Genomic DNA, 22,520 nt, shown 5'->3' with positions numbered 1-22,520 from the left:
AACACGCTACGTTTAGCCGCTCTAAAGAGTGCTCTGGAAAAATAATAATAATGACAGCAACAACTAAGTCTCATGCTTTTGGGTGAGACTAACGGAATGAGTTGTATCGTTTGAGGATCCAACGTGTGCGGAGCTTATTAAGCAAGAAGCTTTGCCACAAATAGTGAAAAACTCAAGCGAGGTTGTTCAAGCTCTTTCAATATCGAAGGATAATTAAATCTGAAATCATTCCAATAATAATAATAGCTTAGAATTTTATTATTGGTAATTTGTAGTCGGACAGTTTTTTCTTTTTCCAATCTAGCCTAACAATAAGTATAATAGTTGTTCTTCAAAATTGTCCGTGTCAACGTTTTATATCTATGGTAAGGTCATTTATTGACCTTAACGCAAAAGGGTAGGTTAAGGATCATTTTGTTCTCCTTTTGTGGAGCAAAAACTTAAAGTGAAATTTAAATGAAGCTAGAATTGACATTTGCGAACCCTAAAATTTATGTTGAAACAAAATACCTCTAGCTAAGTTAAAACTCCCTAGACTGAGGTAATCTTAGATTTTAACTTAGAACTGTCCCGTTTTTTGTAGCATAAATCTCCATGACTAAGTTTAGAGGTCTGTAATGAATTTCCCAAGTTTTTGCATTGAAATTTCTTCTACTAGGCATAAGCGGAATTTTCATAAAATGAGTTTCTTTAATTCACTACAACAATTTGTAAGTGACAGTGTAGCCAACTTGTCAATTTCTCAAAAGAAGTTCTCCTTTGGAAGAGAGGATAGCTCAAGCAGCAATAGCCCTCATCACTCAAATGCATCATTAGAAGCAACTCAATCCTCCGGTGCAACGCAATCCCCTTCCTTGACCAAAAACCGACCTTCTGGTCCAAGAGCTATACCAATGCTACATGAGCGTTCAAAATCGTTTAGAACGCCACTTCAGACCTGTCCACCACCATTAAAAAGCCCAAGAGGAGGTCAAAGGTCATCAAGTTTAAAAGAGCTGAGCTCGGAACGTTCTTCTGAGGAGCGACAAGAAAAGTTGAAAATGCCAGAGCCAAAGCTTAAGCCTACATTTCTCAGTAGAAAGGATTTACTTATTTGTGGCTTATCATGGCCCGTCTGCGCAGTAACAGGATCCGGGTAAGATTTTTGTTTAACCCTCAGCGAGTAGTAAGACACTCTAATATTTTCACTTCTAGCTAATATCCATAAATCGCGTTATAAGGTTATGTATTGACATATCTATACGAGCCAAAAAATAACATGATCATAAATTAGGTCCGTTGTATATAAATATACACAGTCGATTGCTGACGTCTGAGAACCATTCAGATTTTGGTGACGATTGAGAACCATTCGTTCTTGGCAGGCAAATGGCGAATAGTGTTCATTTATCTTTTTTAATAAATGTATGTCTCATATATCTCATATTTCACTGTTTCTTATCAATGCAGTCTAGTTTAAAACCCAATTTTTGGCTTGTTCAATCTAACACCAAAAATTCCAATCCGCTCTTACTCTAAACTTCCTTCTTGTTTCCGTATATCCTACAGTATATATTGACTTTAAACACCTTTTATATACCTCGGCGCTGCTGCTTGTTTAAACAGAAATAGTAGAACTATCTAAACTTCGACAGAAAATCATTCGAACAATTACTATGAGCTATTGAAAAAAACTCAAATTTTACTATTTATAAAAGAAAAATAACAACGAGATAACGTTTCTGATATGACATTACCTTATGTCGAAGCCATTCCATGACTTGATATCCATTTTTACTAATCAGTCAATTTAATAATTTAGTTTCCAGCTTTATAACTTCAGTTCTACGTACCTTATCATTTTAGATAAAGTACATTTCAATATTTCATCTGCCAAAAGCTTTTACAAAAATGGTGCCCTTGTCTGTTTATATGTCACTTTCATCTCCATTACGTTGCCCCTTTTTTAGTGTAAATTTAGCTGCTTCGTTAAAGACTTGTCGAAGATTTATGAAAGGTCAGCTGAAGACACTTCGGCTGTTATCACAGTAATATGCCATTGAATGCCACATTTATGCATGCGTGTCCTAGACGTTCGGAGTATTATAATTAATAGAGGTTTTTAGGAAAACGTTTTCTTTCTATTTTGCAGGGTTATTTTATGCGTAAATACATTCAACGATAAAATATGATAATGTCAAAGCTAGTGGCATCTCTGGGGAGGAGAGAATTAGGAGAGATGTCATTTACCCCCCCCCCCCCAGATCTTCCTATATTTTGAAAAAAAAATTACGATGGTATTTTCATTAAAAATCCCGTGTTCTTGTTTTCGTCGATAAAATGGGGGAATAAAAAACATTGTTTCCCGTAAGTTTTACCCCCGCCCCCTAAAAAAACAAAATGTGAAATGGGGCACTGATCAAGGAAGGCAACATGTGTATGGTTTCAAATTGCAAAGAGTTTCATGTGATAAAATATAATATTAAAGACTTTATGGTTAAACTTAGATTACCGCAATGATTTAAACTTGGATCAGTAGATTACCTTAGATTATTCTTAGATTATCCTCTTTTATGTTTTTTTAATCTTACAAATAATTACTATATTCCTGGTTTCTAAATGGAAAATTCACGTCTTACTTAATCTAAGTAACTTCGGAAACATCAATAATTAACAGTAATAAAAAAGTTATCAAACAGCGGGGGAATCAGAGCCATTTCGGAGACGCCCGGAGGAAAATTAATTATAGTGTGCCCCTCCCGATTCAAATACAAGCAAAACGCTCAATCAAAGTGGCAAATTTGATCTAAGTGGACAACTCCCAGCAACGTCCCCCCAGCTACGGTGCCTGGGGCAGCTTGTCCCAGTTGCCCCGGTATTTCCAAAGTGGCAATGCAATTTTTTTGGTACAATTCCTCCTCCAAAACGTTACCTTATTCCCATTGTATCTCAGCTGAACCGTCTTTTTTTTATTTATATGCATGGATACAATTATCTCCTTCCAGTCAAAAGACTCTAATTATATATATCTATATATATATATATATATATATATATATATATATATATATATATATATATATATATATATATATATATATATATATATATATATATATATATATATATATATATATATATATATATATACTAGCTGTTGGGGTGGCGCTTCGCGCCACCCCAACACCTAGTTGGTGGGGGCGCTTCGCGCCCCCCCCCCCAAGCCCCCCCGCGCGCGTAAGTCGTTACGCGCCATAATAGTTACGCGCCATTGTAGTTGTGTCCCTATGTCCCACCTGTGAATATAGATAGATATATATATATGGTTTTAACTACGTAAAACTTGCGAATATACAACATTCTTTGCTGTCCCATTGTCTTTGCATATAAATAGATTGTCAGGTTTACCGACTCTTGAACATGCAACATATAATGGTCCATGGGAAAACAATCTGTATTCAGATCTATACCTCATGATTCTAATGATTGCCCTTGAGCTTTGTTGATGGTGATTGCTAATCGACCATTCCCTGTCCCGGTGTCCCGGTCGTCATTTACATCCCCCTGTTTCCCCCGGTGTCCCCGTTGTAGTTGTGTCCCTGTGTCCCGGTCGTCATTTATATTCCCTGTGTCCCGGGTCCCTATATAATAATATATATATATATATATATATATATATATATATATATATATATATATATTATATATATATATATATATATATATATATATATATATATATATATATATATATATATATATATTCTAATAATGACCTGATATATCTCTAACAAATAGCTGTGGAATAGAGCTACTAGCACTACTGAAGTTATAGGCACAATTTTCATCAAGATTACTGCACTCAAGGGTTCTTTTAGTAATTTTTCTCCGTCTTCAGGGTATCTATTAACCAATAATGAAGGAGAAGAAACCCTCCTGCATCATTCGCGATAAATTATGCTCACAAATGTAGACTTTTATGTTTCCGCTAAAATCAATCTTAACCTAATAAGATTGGGGTTACCACCCCTTGCTGCCAAGTCTGAATTTGAATGAATTAAAATTCCCCAACTTAAGGGGTGTTAGGTGGTAAATTATCCCTTTCCAAGTTTGACCCAATGGACCTTAAACGAGAAGTTGACATGGTATAACCTGACGATGCTTAAGCCTTTGAGCTGCTAACATCCCTGAGCCCCAAGAAAAAAAAAATCATGTGATCTCCTTTTACTTTATCATGCATGACTAATCTCTAATGCGCATAAGTATTAACCCACTCAAAAGATTAAAATATCAGTAAAAAAGAGTATTTTATAAAAAATGCTCATATGCTCACAATATGATGTGCTGTCGCAAAATCGTATTTTCTTAAGGAGGCCCTAGACGGTCAGTCATTTTAATCAGTTTCCGTCAATCGATTGACGTGTGCTTTAATCAACCTTCAATCGACCCTTCAATCAACCCTTGAATTTTGACCAAAGCTAATCTGAAAAACTGCTTTTGATCAAAACGATTGAGCCATTCAAACTTTCAATCAGTCGCCGTCAACTTTCGACTCAAGCGTAAAATATGGACGGTCAATCATGCTTGAGTCAATTGATTGACGGAAGCTTTTAGTCAAAATGATTGACCGTCTAGAGCCTCCTTAAAGGAGATGAAAGTGAAAGTAACCGGTATAATCACTAGTTTAAGAGATTTCCAGCTTGAAAAATACGCTTGTCATTGTAATATATTTGAAAAAAAAATAAACCTTTTTTCTATTATTTAGACTGAATGAGAACCGAGGTTTGTTCTTTTATCGAGAAAACTAAAACATTTGCAAAAAAAACTAAATGACATTAAATCAGTTAACAGGAAAGACTATTTCAATAAGCGGTCTCTTTATAGTAAAATACATAATCTCTAAGACTTAAAACAAAATACATTATCAATGTTTTTATACGTTCTATCCAAAAAACCGTTTGGAGCAGCAAACTTCAGGTTTGGAAAAGTAGATAGAAAAAAAAGATTTCTCATTTATTTTAGTTCTATTTACTCACCCTATAACCATTAGGAAATATCTCTTCGAATGTTTGTATAAACTTAGCATAAAACCACCCCTCATCTAGAAAAAAAATTCACTTCTGCCCAGCTTGATTAGGATTTGGCTACTTATGTGGATACAATAAGCCTATATGTTCAACTCTTGTACCCAGAGCGTATAGAGCTATTGCCTTTTGGACTATTGGGGTAGTACATGTAAATTTATTAGACCTTCGGTCGCTTCCGAACAACATGGCTATCGAAATTTTTTACCCAATGTCATGGGGCTAAGAGACCAAGATATCAGAGAAGGACACGAGAGGGAATCGGGCTGCCCTCTAATCGCTTTCGGCCCTCAAAGACAGGAGTAGAAATAATGATTTTCAATCAAAGGAGCCCCTTTCCCGGCTCTTATGACTTTCACTCCCATACATTGTAACCCTAAAAAAGTAGATATAACCGTGGAAAGGATGTAAGTCTCAATCCGACCAGTAAAATTTTTTGGTCCCATATTTTGTATGTTTGTGAGAGGATGGATTCAGGCTTCCCTTGGCCCAGGAATTTACATTTTCACGTTACAAACTGATCGAGTACGAACATTTTTTTTGGCCTGTTCGCTCCGTAGCAAATCACATACCCTTCTCTTGAGCAAGAGAACGATCCCTGAAAGTTTCAAACTACTCGACACCCAAGATCAGACATACTCCCTCGTATTTTTCCACTATAAACCTCTCTGTAAATAGTTGAGAATCTGAATAATTTAAGGCCTTCCCCCGAAGACTATGGGGGTAATTTCATCCCTAGAGCCATATTTATTAAAACTTTTAAAATTTTGAATAATTGACATCTTAAAATTTCTATCTGAAGTCGGGCGACTACTATAAGAGGTTACAAAAAAGCACAAAAGGGAGCTGGTTGGTCGTAATCACTTTTAACTCTTAAAAGGACACCATAATTTTATTTTTCAAATCAAATGCACGTCATAAGAAGTGTCATAACCGCTTCTTCCATACGAAGGCCGAAAAAAAATAAAAAATGAAAACGCATTGAACTCCCAGGAAATTTTTAGTTGGAAATCAAAATCCACTAGAAGGAACTAAGCAAGTAATCCCTCGACTTTCTTGTTATTGTCAACATGTTTACCTTAACAAAAGTACATTAGGGAAACAATTATATAACTTCCCGAATAAGGAAAACGCTGACCAAGTATGCTTTTGAAGCAGTGTCTTGCAGCTTTAAAAGCACCAAGGGAGGCAAAAGGGAAAGTGTGTAAGTATAAATACAAAGCGTTCATTAAAAGACAGATACCCTTATTATTTTGATATGATTTCTCACTATGGAAACTGTAAAATAGCATTATTTCTCCTAGATACTTTTTAGTCCACATGTTGGTTCAATTTTCTGGATTTTGGTTGAGAAATTGCCCCTGAATTCGCTACAGGAATGGTACCCTCAAAAACTTTTCCAAAGAGAAATTCAAATTTGAAAATCTTGACGTAAGAAAACTTAACACGAGGTAAACTTACCCTCAGAATATTTTCCCCCCAGGAATTGTGTTTTTAAGACTTTTTTCAATTTGAATATATATGACGTATAAATTCAACATCTGTTTGTGGTTTAGCAGTTATTCTTAAAAAGTTTAAACAAATAGTCCAATTATGGCGCAAAGAGCGAGGCGTTGAGGAGGGAGAAGTCACCTTCACATAGTCAATAATTCATGATCATTTAACTTTTAATGTTCTTTCTTACATTCAGTTGAAACATTGCTTTAAAAAAGAATTGATTTCTGATCGTTTTTCAAATCATTCCCAGGCCTAACCAAGTCAAACTGTGACCACGTCCCTGTAAACCACGATTTTTTTTTAATGCTGGATTGTAATTCAAATTTGGATAAAATTTAACCTGGCAGCAAACATTATCTTTTGCCTCATTTTACATAGGTTATAAATATCACTGGAGCTTAGAGAGTAACAGCGTTTTGGCAGATCAAAAAAAAAAAAAAAAAAAAAAAAAAAAAAAAAAAAAAAAAAAAAAAAAAAAAAAAAAAAAAAAAAAAAAAAAAAAAAAAAAAAGCCAGTTCCCACCCGAACACGAAATTTAGAGTTTCCTTGCCCAACCTCTACCCGTTCCTCCATGAAACACTGTCTTAAAGGTCTAACTGTATCCACTGAGCAGTTCTTAGGGCATTTCAGATATACTATTTTGATGACCTGTGTCTTTTGATTTACCTCTTCCGCTTCCCAACACAAAGTTTGGAGTCCGCTCGACCACCCTCCAAACTACTCCCTGTAAGTTTAAACTTGTTCCCCGAGCATTTCTTCAGACATCGCAGATAATTTCAAGTGCACATATCGTCTTTGGATTTACTCATGTATGCGTGTCGTTTCTGGAGTATGCATTAAGGATACCTTGGAAGGTTTGTCCTAGAGCACTTTCTAAGCTTCTTCTAGCTGATCGGGATACCAAGACAAGACATGGCTTCCTGAATAGAACTTGTCTCTGGACTATGTGTGATTTGCATACTTAAGTGTCATTTCCTCGTTAAACATTTCAGAGCCTCAACGTAATTCTCATCTCAATATTTTTACTGTATGGGCAAATTACATAAATTTGACAATAGTACCTTAGAGATTCCTTTTTAAACTAGAGGATCAACACGACAGAAATATTCATAAATCTTGGATACTTTCTAAGTGCTCAGGGTTTTGTAAGAAGCCTTAATGGTTATTCCTTGGAAAAAAAAGTTGAGGAACTACAAAAATCTACGGATTATGCAATGACTAGATTATCTTTGCTATTTTAATATTATTATTTTTTTTTTTTTTAAATTTCTTCTTTATGCTGAAACTCATTTATCAATAGATATAAATATTCTTTGGCCTTTTATTCTTTTATATCGAGTGGTTGTTTCCGCCTGGTGGTTGTAAAGATTTTAGTTTATTTTCGTCGTCATTCCTTTATTTTGTTGTTGTTGTTTGTTCTGATTTTTCTATTAGAAGTGACAATTTACGCATCTTTTAAAAAAAAGATTTCTTTTCTGTGTAGCCAGGGCTGGGAAAATTAGCTTTGAATTTAACAAAAGAGGGAATAGTTGTGGGAAAAGTGGAAGTCATGGCCAATTGTAGAAAAAAGCCAAGACAGATTGTTGAATTAAGTGGCTAAATAGCCAACAAAAACCTCTGACGGCTGATAAGATTCGGTAAGAAATTGAGCCATACACACGGAATCTAAGCAAAAAAAAAAAAAAAATAATAAAAAAAAAGTTTCCACTTGTGAGCTTGTTTTTATAAAAAACTCGAACCTAAAATTCAAACTTTAAAATAAAAAGCAAAACAAAGAAAAATAGATATCCCAGTGTTTAAAGACCATATATCCCAGTGTTTTTTTTTCGTTTACTTAACATAAATGAGATGTTGTGTTGACATATGAAAAATTTCTATCTTCAGGTTAATGATCCTTCCATAAAAAAAAAGAAATGAATAAGAGGCGGGAGGGCTTTTTCACTTCTCTTGACTGTGCATTTTATTGTTTGTTTTGAAACCTAATCTATTTTAATCCGGCTAAAATCAAGACCATTTTTGCAGAGAAATTTTGGAATCACGAGAATGCACATAAGCTACAATAGTCCAAATGCTTCAAATTCAAAAAAAAGAAAAAGAAAAAGGGAAGCATGACAAAATGATAACATGCCGATTACCCTGTTCAAGAACTGAATGCCTTAGCTACCACCCAAATGAAGCGAGGCTTTTGTGAGGCGAAGGTCTAAGCAACAACAATGCACAAGAAAAACTGAAATTGTGAAAGCTGACTTGTTAATCTGCTTGTCCATAGCTGTATCGTTTAAACATCAATAATTTTTGCATTCAATTTACTGCATATAATATGCCCCGGCTCAGCATAAAAGATATATCAATGCTTATTTTTTGAGAATCCTTTTAAAAGTCTTATATTTCAAAAAGAAATATTCCCATTTATTAGTAGAAATTACCACTAGAAATTACCCTCCTAAGCCTATCTATAAAACTCGTTAGTAAATATCATTTAGCCGTACTGAGACATGGAACTTCGTAAGCCTAATAGTCTCCTTTCTTAGCTTAAAACGTAGAAGAAACTTTTCTATATTTAATTTCTCACTAAGTTTTGATGCTTCTTTAAATCTTTTTTATTCTATTTTCAAAGTTTTCTAAGGGAAAATTATTATTATCTTTCTCTTAGCGTGTTTTCTGTCATTAATACTTTCCAATTGCTAGGATACAAGATGTTGACAGATCATTCTTTGAAAGTTTTACTGCTCTTTGCTGGAGGCAGGAAAACCGTCGGCTTCAACAGCTTCGTGACGAGAATTCCACCGAAATTGTATCTTCTGATGGAATTCTTCCTTGGGGAAATGCGCCAAAGGCTACGATGTTGGGTTTTAAGCCCGAGGTGAGTGATTCCTTTGCCTCATGTTTCAGAAAAGCTTCAAGGCTTCATTAGAAAAAAGAAAACCGTTAATTAAACCTGATTAGGTTTGAAGCGTCTAGTAACCATGATTATTGTGCTGAACAATTAGGGCTATACACATCCGCAACAAACAACAATCCTTTCTTTTTTAAGGAAACAAGTTTCATTTTGCCAGAGTGCAGAGTATTTTTTTTGCAGTTGAGGGCAGCTTAGAACAACAGGAAGTAGAGTCTCCGAACTAACATTAGAAGGCCATGGTAATGATAGTAGCCTACTATGGTTTTAGAATGTGGGCACCTTGAAAGGTTAAGGATAGTATGTGACATATTTTCGATAGGTTATTTTTTGGTGATAAGAATTGTTGTTGATACCAATGGACATATCAAAAGAATCGGCTTATTATGCTGATTCTAAATATATAAGTTTCATTAAGTTTAGTCTTATTGATTAAAGGCCATGAGCCTGAGAAAGTTTGCTTGCTTTTTAAAAAAGGAATAAATATCCCCTGAAAGTAAAGTAATCTCAATGTAAATCACACCATCAGATTCAGTGTATCAGAAAACCTTACTGTAGTGGTTTTAAGCTCCTATCTGCAAAAATGTGGAATTTTGCATTTTTTTGCCAGAAGAAAGATCACGAATGCCTGTTTATTTGTTTTGTTTTTTTCTTCTTTTTTTCCCAGGGGTCATCGTACCGACTCGATGGTCCCAAAATATCGTTAGAGGGCTCATTCAAACAAAAAATTAAAGGTTCTAGTGTCCTTTTTTAACCGACCGAAAAGATAGGAGGACAACCTGCCCCCTCCCCCGCCCATTTTTCCCAAAGTCGCCCTATCAAGATTTCGAGATTGAAATTTTGCTCATCGAAGATGAAAGGTTCAAAAACTATGCCTTTGGATACAACATGACCTCCCACAGCCCCAGGTGAAAGGTCTTTAAGTCATAAAATTTGCCCATTTTTTTACAAATAGTATTTGTTATTGTGAAGTATGTATACATTTTCAGGTGGGGAGGGTTGCCGGGGGGTCTTCTACGTGGGAATATTCTACGAAGAGGGAAATTTCAAGGAGGTGAACTTGTCAGGGGAAGTTATAAAGTAGGGGAATTTGCCAGAATTCCTATACAAAATCCTTTTTAAATGTCTTGCTTTCTCTTTCCGTCTCCATTTTAAGCATGGAGTTGTTTAAGGATTATTGTCCGGGGTAAATTTTCCCCGGGATTGAATTGTCTAGAGAATATTTCTGTGGGGAGGGGGATTTTTTTGTGGAGGTAGGCCCAGATTTCTTGGCATTATTAAAAAATGATCAGAAATTAAATTAAAAAAACACGATTTTTTCGACTGAAAGTAAGGAGCAACATTAAAACACAAAACGAACAGAAAATTTTACGTATATGGAGGGGATTTCCCCCTTTGCTCCTTACGCTCTTTACACCTCACTCTTTATGCTAAAATTTCGATTTTGACCCAATTCTTTAAGAGCGCCTCCTGATACACAAGGTAGTTTAATTAGAACAATAGGAAGCTTTTTTAAAAGTACTAAAAACCTTTAGCGTAGAGAACGAGGTGTTGAGGAGGGGGCAATCCCCCTCATACACGTAGTAATTTCTGTTCTTTTTACGCTTTAATGTTGCTCCTTACTTTCAGTTGAAAAACTTTTATTTTTAATTTAATAGCATATGAAGGAAGACAGATAGCCAGATCGTCTATCTGGTGCTAAACGCAAAGTAGGTTATCCCTGAATTGGGCGACAAGAAGTCTTACTAAAGGATTTGATAGAATTGGGACCTTTTTGTTTTTGTTATTGGTGTAATTTAGTGGAGCTTCTAGAATTTCTTCTCTTTGCTCTACATTGACCCACCATCTTCACAATCATTCTTCGTCGTACTGACTAATCTACTACACTCAAATTAACAATTATTCTAATACCTTTTCAAATTTCGTAAAATTTCAACTTTACCAATTATAAATACAATATCTGTAAAAGTCAAAAATTCAGAAAGTGTACGAAACGTAAAATATTACAACTAACAAGTTCATTACACTTCCTAAATAAGGAGCGATTTTCTACCGTCCTTAGGAAATCCTTCATTGTAGTGGCATCAATAATTTACAAAAAAAAATTTCAAAAAACAAATTTCAATACACTTTCATCATATACTACTACTACTACTACTACTACTACTACTACTACTACTACTACTACTACTACTACTACTACTACTACTACTACTACTACTACTACTACTACTACTAACTCACTGCAGCACCAAGCCACCTGAGCTACACACAGCTACGCACGCTCCTCCTCCAACCGAATCTATTCAAGGCTCCCCTCTTTACACCCTCCCAGGAAGTTCCCATTTTCTTTAAGTCTTTATTTATGACATCCTCTCACCCCAAACGAGGACGACCTGCTTTCCGTGTAGCCCCAGATGGCATAACTACAACTTAATAAATTACCAATTCTGAATTATATTCAATTTCAACAGGCTCACAACTTGCTTTCATTAACAAACATATATAAAAACAAGTGGTAAATCCAATACCAATTAAAAATAGAATTATATCTTAATTTTATACCACCAACAATTAACAGCTAAACTGTATTATATATATATATATTTTTTCTATTCTTTCAGAAAGAAAAAACAAAACAAAAACTAATTATTACAGTATCCTTTAATTCTTTTCTTACTTACACAAATTTATATTTACAATTTTAATTTACAAGTATTCAACGGGGAAGGAAAATGGACAATGTTTACATTACATTTCACGCATTGCCATGCGGGACCTTTGTGAAAAAGGAATAAAGAGTGAAGTTTTTAACTGGTTGGGTTGAGAAGGAGTCTTCGTATCTCAGTTGACCTCAGGTGGCCTGATGCTGCAACGAGTTGTGTGCAGCATTAGTCGTAGTTACATAATGTGAATCCTTTAGGTTTTGTGTGTCCTTAAATAAAAGAAAAGTGTTGAAGCACACAGCCTTTAGTTTTTACGATAATAAAATACCCCGTAACATAAGTATTCATTACTTACCGACTATTTTCGTTTACTTTGGATTTATACCATTTAGAATGTTTACATTACCTGGTATTTTATTTCATCTTGGGAATATTAATCTTTAGTTGTTAATTGCTAGAAAATAGAATTATGAAATATTATAATGAAGGTACCAAGGCAAAAATTAATAAATACACTGACGGTAAAAAAAAAATGGATCCTGAGTTGCTCTCATGGGATTATAATTACTGAATTTTTGATAATGTAAATGAGCTTGTTGTTAGTAGATACCAAGGATTTGGCAGAAATTTGAAATTGACTTAAGTCCATGGTTTATATGATTTCTTATTTAGTCCATAATGTTAAGACTAAGATTATACTTTTACAACGGATATTTTGGGTTTACTGTACATTGTTACCCTTTTTTTTATTCCAAATGATCTTATTCTGAAAACTCGGAGCATGAAAAATTACACTGCGTTTCTTGAAAAAGATTTGAAGACCACTGCCGTTTCTTGTACGAATCTTACTGTCGGAAATACCCTATCACGCTCTTTAATTCATATAAGTCTTGAACGTATTAAATAAAAAAAATTCAACTGAAAGTACGGGTCAAAATTAAAACTTGAAAAAAACAGAATTATTAGGTATATGAGGGGGGTTGCCCTTTCCTCAGAACCTCGCTCTTCACACTGAAATTTTTCAGCACTTAAAAAAAGTTACTTATTGGTCTAATTAAACGACTCTTCTGTTTCAGGAGTCGCTTCTAAAGAAGTGGGACAAAATTTAAACTTTAGCGTAAAGAGTGAGGTGTTGAGGAGAGGCGACCCACCTCATATACGTAATAATTTCTGTTCGTTTTGAGTTTTAATTTTGCTCCTTAATTTCAGTCGAAAAAAACTTGTTTGTTTTATTTAATTTCTGTTTGTTTTTTTAAATAATGCCCTGATATCTTGCTGCACCTCAACGGAAAAATCCCTCTCCCCTGGCAATTTGCTCTGGAAAATTCAATCCTGGTGACAATTTAACCCGGACAATTACTCTTAACATCTCCAAGCGTAAAATTGAGTCGGTAAAGAGAGAAAAAGACCTGCAAAGAAATTTCGTGCAGGAAGTCTGGAAAATTCCCCAGTACAAAATTTCCGCTGAAAAGTTCACCCCCTGGAAACGTCTATTTCGGTAGGAAATTCCACCCCTGCAAAATCAAACCAGCCTAAAAATCTTCCTCTGCTCCCCACCAGAAAAGTGTATGCATACCTCCCAATAAAAAATACTATACGTAAAAAATGGGCAAATTTTATACCTTATATACCTTTTTCCAGGGGCTGCGAGGGTCAGGCTATCTCCAAAGACATGGGCCAATTAATTGGGCCTTTCAGCTATGCTGAACAAAATGAGTATCTCAAGATTTTGATCAAACCATTATGGGAAAAAAGTTGCATGGGAGGAGGCCTAGTTTTTGGAAGACTTTCGGCATTTGTCAAATGTGGTTCTGAAGCATGGACGCACCGAAAAGCAATGAATATTTGCTAGATATCCTCAAGAAGCATTGCCTACGGATTGTTCTAGATGTCTGGCTATTTCAAAATAGTTGGCTGTACGAAAAGTGTTGTTGAACCCCGCTTCCTAGGGCTATAATAGTAGAAAGATTGAGATGGCTAGGGCACGGTTTGCGTTCTGGGCACGTTCTGCACATTCTAAACGGAAAGTAGGTCGTCCGTGGTTCGGGTGATAATATGCCATAAAGAACGATTTAAAGGAAATGGAAAATTTCTGGTAGGTCGTAAATATATATATACTTTGATTAGATTGGGATCGGGGAGGAGCATGCGTAGCTGTGTTGGTCTCAGGCAGCTTGGTGCTGCGTTGTATAGTTAGTAGTAGTAGATGTAAAAGATGAAGCGCTTCCTCGCGCTTCATCTTTGCCGGTACCTAGTTTGTCTCTAGTTTGATGTGCAGACGACACTCTCAATTTTAGTCGCAGTATCCAGGATATTAGCGAGGTTTTGTGTCATCAAAATTTAACTACGCAAGGCCTGGACTTAAATTTAGAGTTGATGAGTCAGAAGTTGTATTCTTCAAATAGAAGCAATCTCCACAGGAAAAAAACTATTTTTGGGTACGGCCATGATTAAACCAGTTGATCACAAAACTAACCTGGATTTCTTTCAAGCTCTTCAGTAAAGTATATACGAGAACTTTTATTAGCTTACATCAAACGTGGAATTGGTCTTTTGGATTTGAAATCTTGAGTACTTGTAATTATAAATGTTTTCTTTATTATACATTTAGATTAGGGTGCTCTTTAAAAAAAGTAGCAGGAAAAATCGAATGCTTCCTCTAAATTTTCGTTAGGAAAGACAAGATACTAGGTTATTCTTTTATATGTGCCTAATCATATTTAAGGAAGATTTGTTTGTGACTCTCATTAAGATTGTTCCCCCAGGAGTGGGGAATTCACCAATTAATTCCGAGTTTGAAACACGGGGCTTTTCCCATCTTGAGACAAGAAGTTGATTTTATAATGAAGGTATTATGTCTTTGGATAAATTTATTGCCATTAATTCAGAGAGGGGAATTTTGTTGTTTTTCTGGTTCTTTCTTTTCATATTATCTTTGCTTTCGGGAAAAAGAAAACCGAAGTTAATTTAGCTTATTTTGTTTTCATTCTATAAAGTAAACTATCATTATTTAATCCTTAATGGTTTTTTGATAGCTTTACAGCTTAGTTGATATATATACTATCTTTATAAGTGAGCAGTAATTTTATGGATGTATGTATTTTTCTTTAAAAGCAACTCCATACTCTTTTGGGAGAACTTGTATCCAGGATATTATGGCCTGAAAAACCATCTAGATAGGTCAAAAGTCTGAAGAAATTCGTTAAGAGCCTAAATTTTGAAAAATTACAACGTTCGTGACGTCATTTTTATATACATCAATGTTGCAATGACGTTGTCAAACGTGTCACACTTTAAAAAAAAAAATGAAGATTTTCATGCATTGCTTATTTCAAACACATTTGTATATATTCTGAAAAGGGATTACAACAGTTCAAACACCTCAAATAGAAAACCAAAATTGGAAGCTTGGTAGAAATCCTTATTAGAAGTCGGACTTTCTTCAATAATCAAGCATCTATGAAAAGAGACAGTATGAAAAGACATTAAATTGCGTAAAAAGCAAAAAACTGATAATTGCAAAAATATTTGTATATATTTCAACAAAGGGTTACAACAATTCAAAAACCTTAAAAAAGAAAACCAAAACTTTGAAGCTTATAAGATATCGTTCCATCTTTGTTAGAAAAACATCACTATCCAATTTTTTTTTCATATAAGTATACGCAATGTCTTTTTAGGGCACAAAAAAAATATTAAGTTTAGTTTAGAGTCGCTAAAGTTATTATGTATACTGTAAAAATATTTACGACGCCTGAGCCATAATACCTGAGCAATAATATTTTTTGTTAAATAAGAAAGGTTTTCAATGCATCAATTTCCTTTCAAATGAGCCGATAAACAGCTCTCTATGATTTTCCAGTGCCCTGCTGGCTCAGGAAAAAGAATGGAGAAAAAGATGCCGTCGATACAGAATATCGTAGTTCATATCACCTATATTGTTTTTTTTTTAAGCCAATGGGTTTTCCTCGTTATACAAGCCTAGGCGCTGCAGGTTTCCCACATAAGGGTTTCGGACAGGGTGATTATAATAACATAGTTTGTGCTCTGATCTGACCCTTTTTTGAAGTTATGGGCTACTGTGTTTCTTAGTATTGGACGTGATCGTCTCTTACTAGGTTGCTACCTACCGCTGCAACCCGGATTAGTAATCTATAATTTTTTCAGCTCACGGAGGCCTTCCTAAACTATTTCACTTTTGCATATCTGAAATTGTAGAGGGTAAGGGGTTAAAGGGATTGAGCAAAATGGAGATAATGATACTTACTACCTGTTAATTAAATATTGGTTTTCTCTTGCATAACACTACAACTGAATTATTCTTAACCTTTTTTAATGAGTTTCAGGTGGAGAGTCGATTCGCGCCAATTTTTATTGTTTGTGTTAAAATGGAGTCATTGGTGTGAGCCAGGGTCAAGCCAGCTTTAAACGAGTACCTGGGGAATCTGGGGAAGGTAAACATAAAGGGTATGTGGAAGCAGAAAATTACTCCCTCCTCTCCGTTTGCACTTCCTGGAAAAGGGGCCATAGAACGGAGATCTGCACCACCGGTTTAGACTATAAAGTTGAGTGCCACCAAATTTACCTTTTCTACTTTATATCTTGCCCTGTGAACAGAGCGAATCTACAAGAAAACCAAAATTAAATGTCTTTAGGTAAATCACCATCAGTACGGGGTTGGTGTTTCCTCGAATGGGAGAGGGAATATAATCCTAAGTGCTATTCTAAGTGCTGGCATCTAAACCAACTAAGTTCAGTTTAGAGACGGATGACAAAGTTGATGAGACAATTCTACTAGGATTATATTTGTTCGAAAAAGAGTGAAAACAACAAAAATTTACATAACAAGACAAAATACAAAAATAAGAATAAATTGAAAGAATCCAAATGCCGTAGCCTGGAGACCAATGCATTTTGTGTTTGTGGAGAAAAGATAATATGCTCAAGGATGAGGATTAGTATAGAAAACTGGAAAACGAAACACTTCAGTTGGCTTATTGATTTCTAGCAAATAATTTCTATGAATTACCTTAAGTCATCCTAATTCGGGTATAAGTGTGCTCCGTTAGAATTTTGCTTTGTAAACTGGGTTTATTCAATTCATTCTGACCAGTTATCACTTTTTCTGACAGAACATTGTTAGTCTCTTCTTTCAATAAATTTATCCATTTAGTATTAGTTTTTGTGTTGGAACCTCCGGCAGAATAAAATCTACAGGAATATACAAAATTATGTTTACTACCAATTTGTCCATAGATTAAAAAGCTGACTCAGGTCGGAGGATAAAAAACACACACACACACAAAAAAAAAAAATCCCGGGTAACCTGGATGGTGAAGCTGGCTTATAGCAGACGAAAATTGAAGTATAGTCATTGTCAACCAGTCATGCAATCGGTCTTTTCCCCCGAAAATAATCGTACAAACATGGATGCCCTAAAAGAGCCATCCAGAAAATAACCTGTATTTATGCGTAGTTAGAGGAGTAATGGGAGGAGCTCAATCATACGCACAACAGTGTACATTTCAGCTCAGTACGTTTATAGCTGAGTGAAGTGGAGTTTTGTACAGCTGTGCGTTTACCATGCGATGAGGGAGACAGTAAAAAGTATCACCAAGTGCGAGGTGTGCAGCTTCATATGATTTCTTTCGGCAAAAGTCACTCATCAGCCTTAATTTATCGTAAACTATGTTGAGCTTATGGTGAAGGTATTGTCCGTCAATGGTTAGGGCTTTTAGAAAATAGAAGGAATAGCACTCACGATGAAGAAAGGAGAAGCAGGATTTCTCCTGTCAGTGACAACCTGGTGAAAAAAGCTGATGAAAACATCCATGATAACCGTCAATTCACAGCCATGGAACTGTTTCAGAAATTTCTTAGTCTTCTACATGAGGTACTGCCCAAAGACCTTGAATATCACAAATTTTTTGCTCGTTGAGTAGCGAAAATGCTGACTGGCTTCCACAAACTCAACAGAGGATTGATACAATAGACTTTTTTCTCAGCATGAAACTTAAGGAGAAGCGTTTTTGAAGAGAACTGTTACTGGCCGCGAGACTTGGTGACCTATGTCAATGCTAAGACAAAAGGACAGCCAACGTTGTCGGACAAACCGTATCTCCAAATAAGCCGAAGAAAGCCAGTCGAACTTTGAATGCAAGGAAAGTCATGGCTACAGTTTCTTAAGATGCCAAGGTTACTCGTCAATTTTATGGAATGTTGTCTGACTATACATTCTGAATCCAACTGTGAAATGTTGAAAAGAATGTGAAGGGCAGTTTACTGGCTGGCTAAATTTCAAGGCAACAGTTTTGATACAGAGGAAATTTCCAAGACAATTAAAAGACATGACAAGCACTTCGGTGTCTTTGGGCACTATGATGAAAAATAGAGAAATTTTATAGTTTTAAGATGTAAATAATAATATTTTTGTATCACTGGTAGTTTAATTTTTAGTTTTAAAAGGGGGCTAATTTCTGGACAACCGTTGTATTTTATAAAAGGGAAAAACATTAGCCGGCCGTTTGTATGTTTAGATAAAATTTCCAATATCGTAATGTTCTTTTTTTCTTTTTGCCAGTCTGAAACAAATGAAAAATGTCTAAATTGCTTATAAAGATATTGGTCTTTACTAAAAAGGTGTTCCCGTATAAATATTAACTAATTACAGATAAAAAAAACCATACTGAATTTACTTATTAAGCTCTTTTCATATTGCTCTGTGGAATAGCCTTATTACAGAAACCATCCCCAGAGAGCCATCACTCAATTTACTTATAAATTGAAAAGAGTTTCCGCAGTTTCAAAACTTTTAGAAAGAGGTTTAGTTATTACTTAGGCAGCAAGTATGGGGTGTATAGTCAGGGATTTGGCCTGATTTAGAATGAGAAAGCTGCTAAGTCGTGCTTAGATTGGGAAGAATAGAATACTAGTTGCATATTTTTAGACTAAAAGGTGTAAGACTAAAGTATCAATCATTGTAATATATGTCACCTAATACCTATATGACCTAGTTTCATGTTTCCTACCCCTGGTATTCTTCGAAGCGTTTCAATTCTTCAATCAAAATGTTGTTACAATAGTTGTTTCTGAATGTTATAACATTCTAATTTGTAATTTTCATATTCTTTAAATCATTGAAATTATCAAGTTTCTCAGAAGAAGCAATGGTCTCAGAACTAACAGGAGTAATTCATCTTCTCAAGTGTACACCAAGCATTAGGATCCCAGGGCACGGAGATGAGAAATCAACGTAGGCTCATCATAACAAATTGAATTATTGAAAGGCAGAGAAATACCAGAAACTTACATTGATTCTACATGTAGTGAAAATGAGAAATACCAACCAATCAGCATAATTTTCTGAAGAAACGTCATTACTGGTTGTTTGCGTGGACTCTTTGAGTCAAAGTTGCTCATTCTGTTTACCATTATTCTGGGAGGCAAAATTTTAATTACCCACTAGAACGTGAAAGAAATCTAAATCATATGGCTCATTTTGTTTTTTACAGACATTGAAGCAATTTACTCTTGTACTATGATGATGACATGGATGACAAAGAAGGCATTATTACCAAGACTTGAAACTTCAGTTCATTTTTGTGTTGCTAATGTTCGACAAGCATTATGTGTTTTTTTTAATGTATTGAAAGTGGAAGTTCCTGGGCTAAATTCCCTTAGCCCAGTTGATTGAAAATGATATTTCGCCAAAAAATTTTGGAATAAGGGGAGAAATATGTAAGAATCCAGATAATTCTTCCCTATTGTATTTACCAAGCGATACATTAACACTATCGAATATGTGTTTAAAAAGAACGGATACGATTTATGAAGAATTAAATCTCCTTCCCTTTCCAGCATAAAATATGCCGCACTCTTTCCTTTCCCTTTCCAACAAAGTACCTGAAAGTTCCAACTTGATCCCCCAAGCAACTTTGGAGATGTTGCAGATATGCTGTTTTGATGACTTTGGCAGGAACAGGGTTGTTTGGTTTATCTCTTGCCCTCCCTTTATTCAATATTTGTTTTTTTGCTTGCAAATCCCCCTCAAATAACCATTTGAAACTCTCAGTTTAATACCTCTTGCCATTTCAAGATGTTGCAGACACGCTGTTTTGATGACGACAGTATGCTATCAACGAATCCAGTGAGCAAGGTATCTCTTCGATTCCTGGTACTTGCATTTTTTTGAAGCTACTGGGTATTTGCCAAATGCTTAGTAGAGCACACATGTTTTCATAACTTCATTACCGGTGTTACGCATGAGTGTCTACATTTTATATTTGACGCAAGTGGTTATTACGTTAGAATTTAGCAGATGATATTGTTTACTTATGTAGATTTAAATGTAGATGATGCAGGTTTTTGTTGATTATAAGATATTTTAAAGATGTTTTTTTCTAAGCATTTAGAAAACTTTTTCTTCAAATGTTTTTAAATACGCTTCAAGTCGTTTTTGACCCCTTTTCTTCAAGATGTTCTTTAAACGCGTCTCAAAACGATTTTCTTCAAAATATTTTTTTTTAAATGCGAGTCAAATGGAAAATCCCCACATGTGAACTAGGAGTCATGTCATGCCCTGACTCCTAAGGTCTTTCTCCAACATGCAGGTGCTACGGTTCATATTTTACACAGAAGTAGTTGTTATGTCACAGTTTAGGATGTTTTATTGTTTACTTATGTAAATTTAAATGAAGATGAACTAGGATTCAACAAGTGGTTGTTGATCCCATTAGGCAGATAGTAAAAACCCTCGGGGAGTTTTCCAAGACGAGTATTGTGTACATTTTACATACAAGTGTTTAGTATGTCACAGTTTGGCAGATGTTATTGTTTACTTATGCAAATTTAAATGAAGATGACGCATGCCTCAAAAAATGGTTGTGGATCCCACTGGACAAACAGAGAAAAATCCTAAAGGTATCTAAGACAATTATTATTTACATTTTTCGGGCTCACAGGGGGTGAACTAAAGTCTGAGATAGGCGAAAAGGATTTTTACCGAAGCCTCAGAGAGATGAGCAGGATTTTTTCAAAGTACACACACACAATCAGTCACAAATACACACAGAGTATAAACAGAAAAAATCCAGCACATCTTTCTCAGACTTCAGCAAAATATTGTTCACCTATGTCAGGCTCTAGTACTCGCCCTGTGAGCACGGTAGTAATGACTATGTCAATGAAAGTTTCACTTCTTGCGTGTCAGACTTTGGTAAAAATCCTATTAACTTATTTCAGACTTCAGTAGCTCCCCTTTGGGCCCGGTAGTAGAGTCTCTGTCTCTGAGAATTGTTGTGCTTTCATCTCTGGCATGTGAAACAAAAGGGTGTTGTGACCTTTTTTTTTTTGTTCTGTATTTGATTCTGTCTTCAATCCTAGTTTCGTTCCTGGTAATTGTTCCTGTTTTATTCCGTATTCTTGTTTGTACGACTTCTGGATTGTCCTATATTTATTTTTATTCTTTCAAAATCCATATGTGCTGCATCAGCTAGTATGTATGTAACACTGGCCGTCTCCCAAGTAGTGTTTTTTATTCTCCGACTATCTTGTATTGAATTAGGAAATTGGAAAGTTATAATCCTTTAAAGGCCAAAAAAGCCTAGAGGGTATTAAGAACTCATCTCGTTGTTGTTTTGTCCAAGGGTGCCCCTCGAACTTCTTGTGGTATCAGTTCAAAATCTTGAGACCTCCATTTGGCTTGTAATGAATAGTTAAGAAGTTTGCTTAAATATGCGTTCCGGAATGATAAAACCGACACAGGGCAAATGAAAGGGCTTTAGACTGCATATATCATACATTGCAAAGAGCTGTAACAAGTAAATAGCCATATACCTACCAAGTATTTTTTCATTGACAACTTAGTGTTGAAAAGCCCAATGAAAGGGCTTTAGACTGCATATATCACACATTGCAAAGAGCTGTAACAAGTAAATAGTCATATACCTACCAAGTATTTTTTCATTGACAACTTAGTGTTGAATTTTTGGTCGCAAAACTTGGAAGGGGTTGAATTCAGAAAGAAATAAGAAGTCTTAGTGCCCTTTTTAACAGTCAAATACGAATAGAGGGAATCCAGCCTCTCTACTCAATTTTTCCATCAGGCTCTAGAACAATGATACAGGATAAAAAGTCTAAGATGCCAAAGAATGTCCGAAAATGTCGAAAGGCTCAATGAATATGCCTCTAGGGATGGCGTGACCCCCGCAGTCCTTGAGGCAAAGATTGTAAAAATTCAAATTGCTGGCTGTTTACAGATACGTTAAATAGTGAAAATTGTACTGATATTTAATTGTGGGAGGCCAATTGGCTCGAAACCCCGACGAATAGCTCTCTGTGTCAAGAGAATGATATATTTTGCTTCATGGGAGAGGGTTTAAGGGGCCTGGAAATGAGCCA

General features: G+C 35.3%; 1 protein-coding gene across 1 annotated transcript in view; it reads left to right on the top strand.

Annotated features, from left to right (window-relative positions):
* Positions 1-22,520, top strand: part of LOC136039818 (BAI1-associated protein 3-like) — a gene marked incomplete in the record, with an annotated part of 299,965 nt that overhangs the window by 2,574 nt on the left and 274,871 nt on the right. The window contains 2 exon segments of the mRNA XM_065723725.1: positions 659-1,135; positions 9,249-9,423. Coding sequence (XP_065579797.1) covers positions 681-1,135; positions 9,249-9,423 — 630 coding nt within the window.

Source organism: Artemia franciscana, chromosome 20 (assembly GCF_032884065.1).
Source record: "Artemia franciscana chromosome 20, ASM3288406v1, whole genome shotgun sequence".
In the NCBI taxonomy this organism is placed as follows: domain Eukaryota; kingdom Metazoa; phylum Arthropoda; class Branchiopoda; order Anostraca; family Artemiidae; genus Artemia; species Artemia franciscana.
This window is presented reverse-complemented; position numbering and strand designations above follow the sequence as displayed.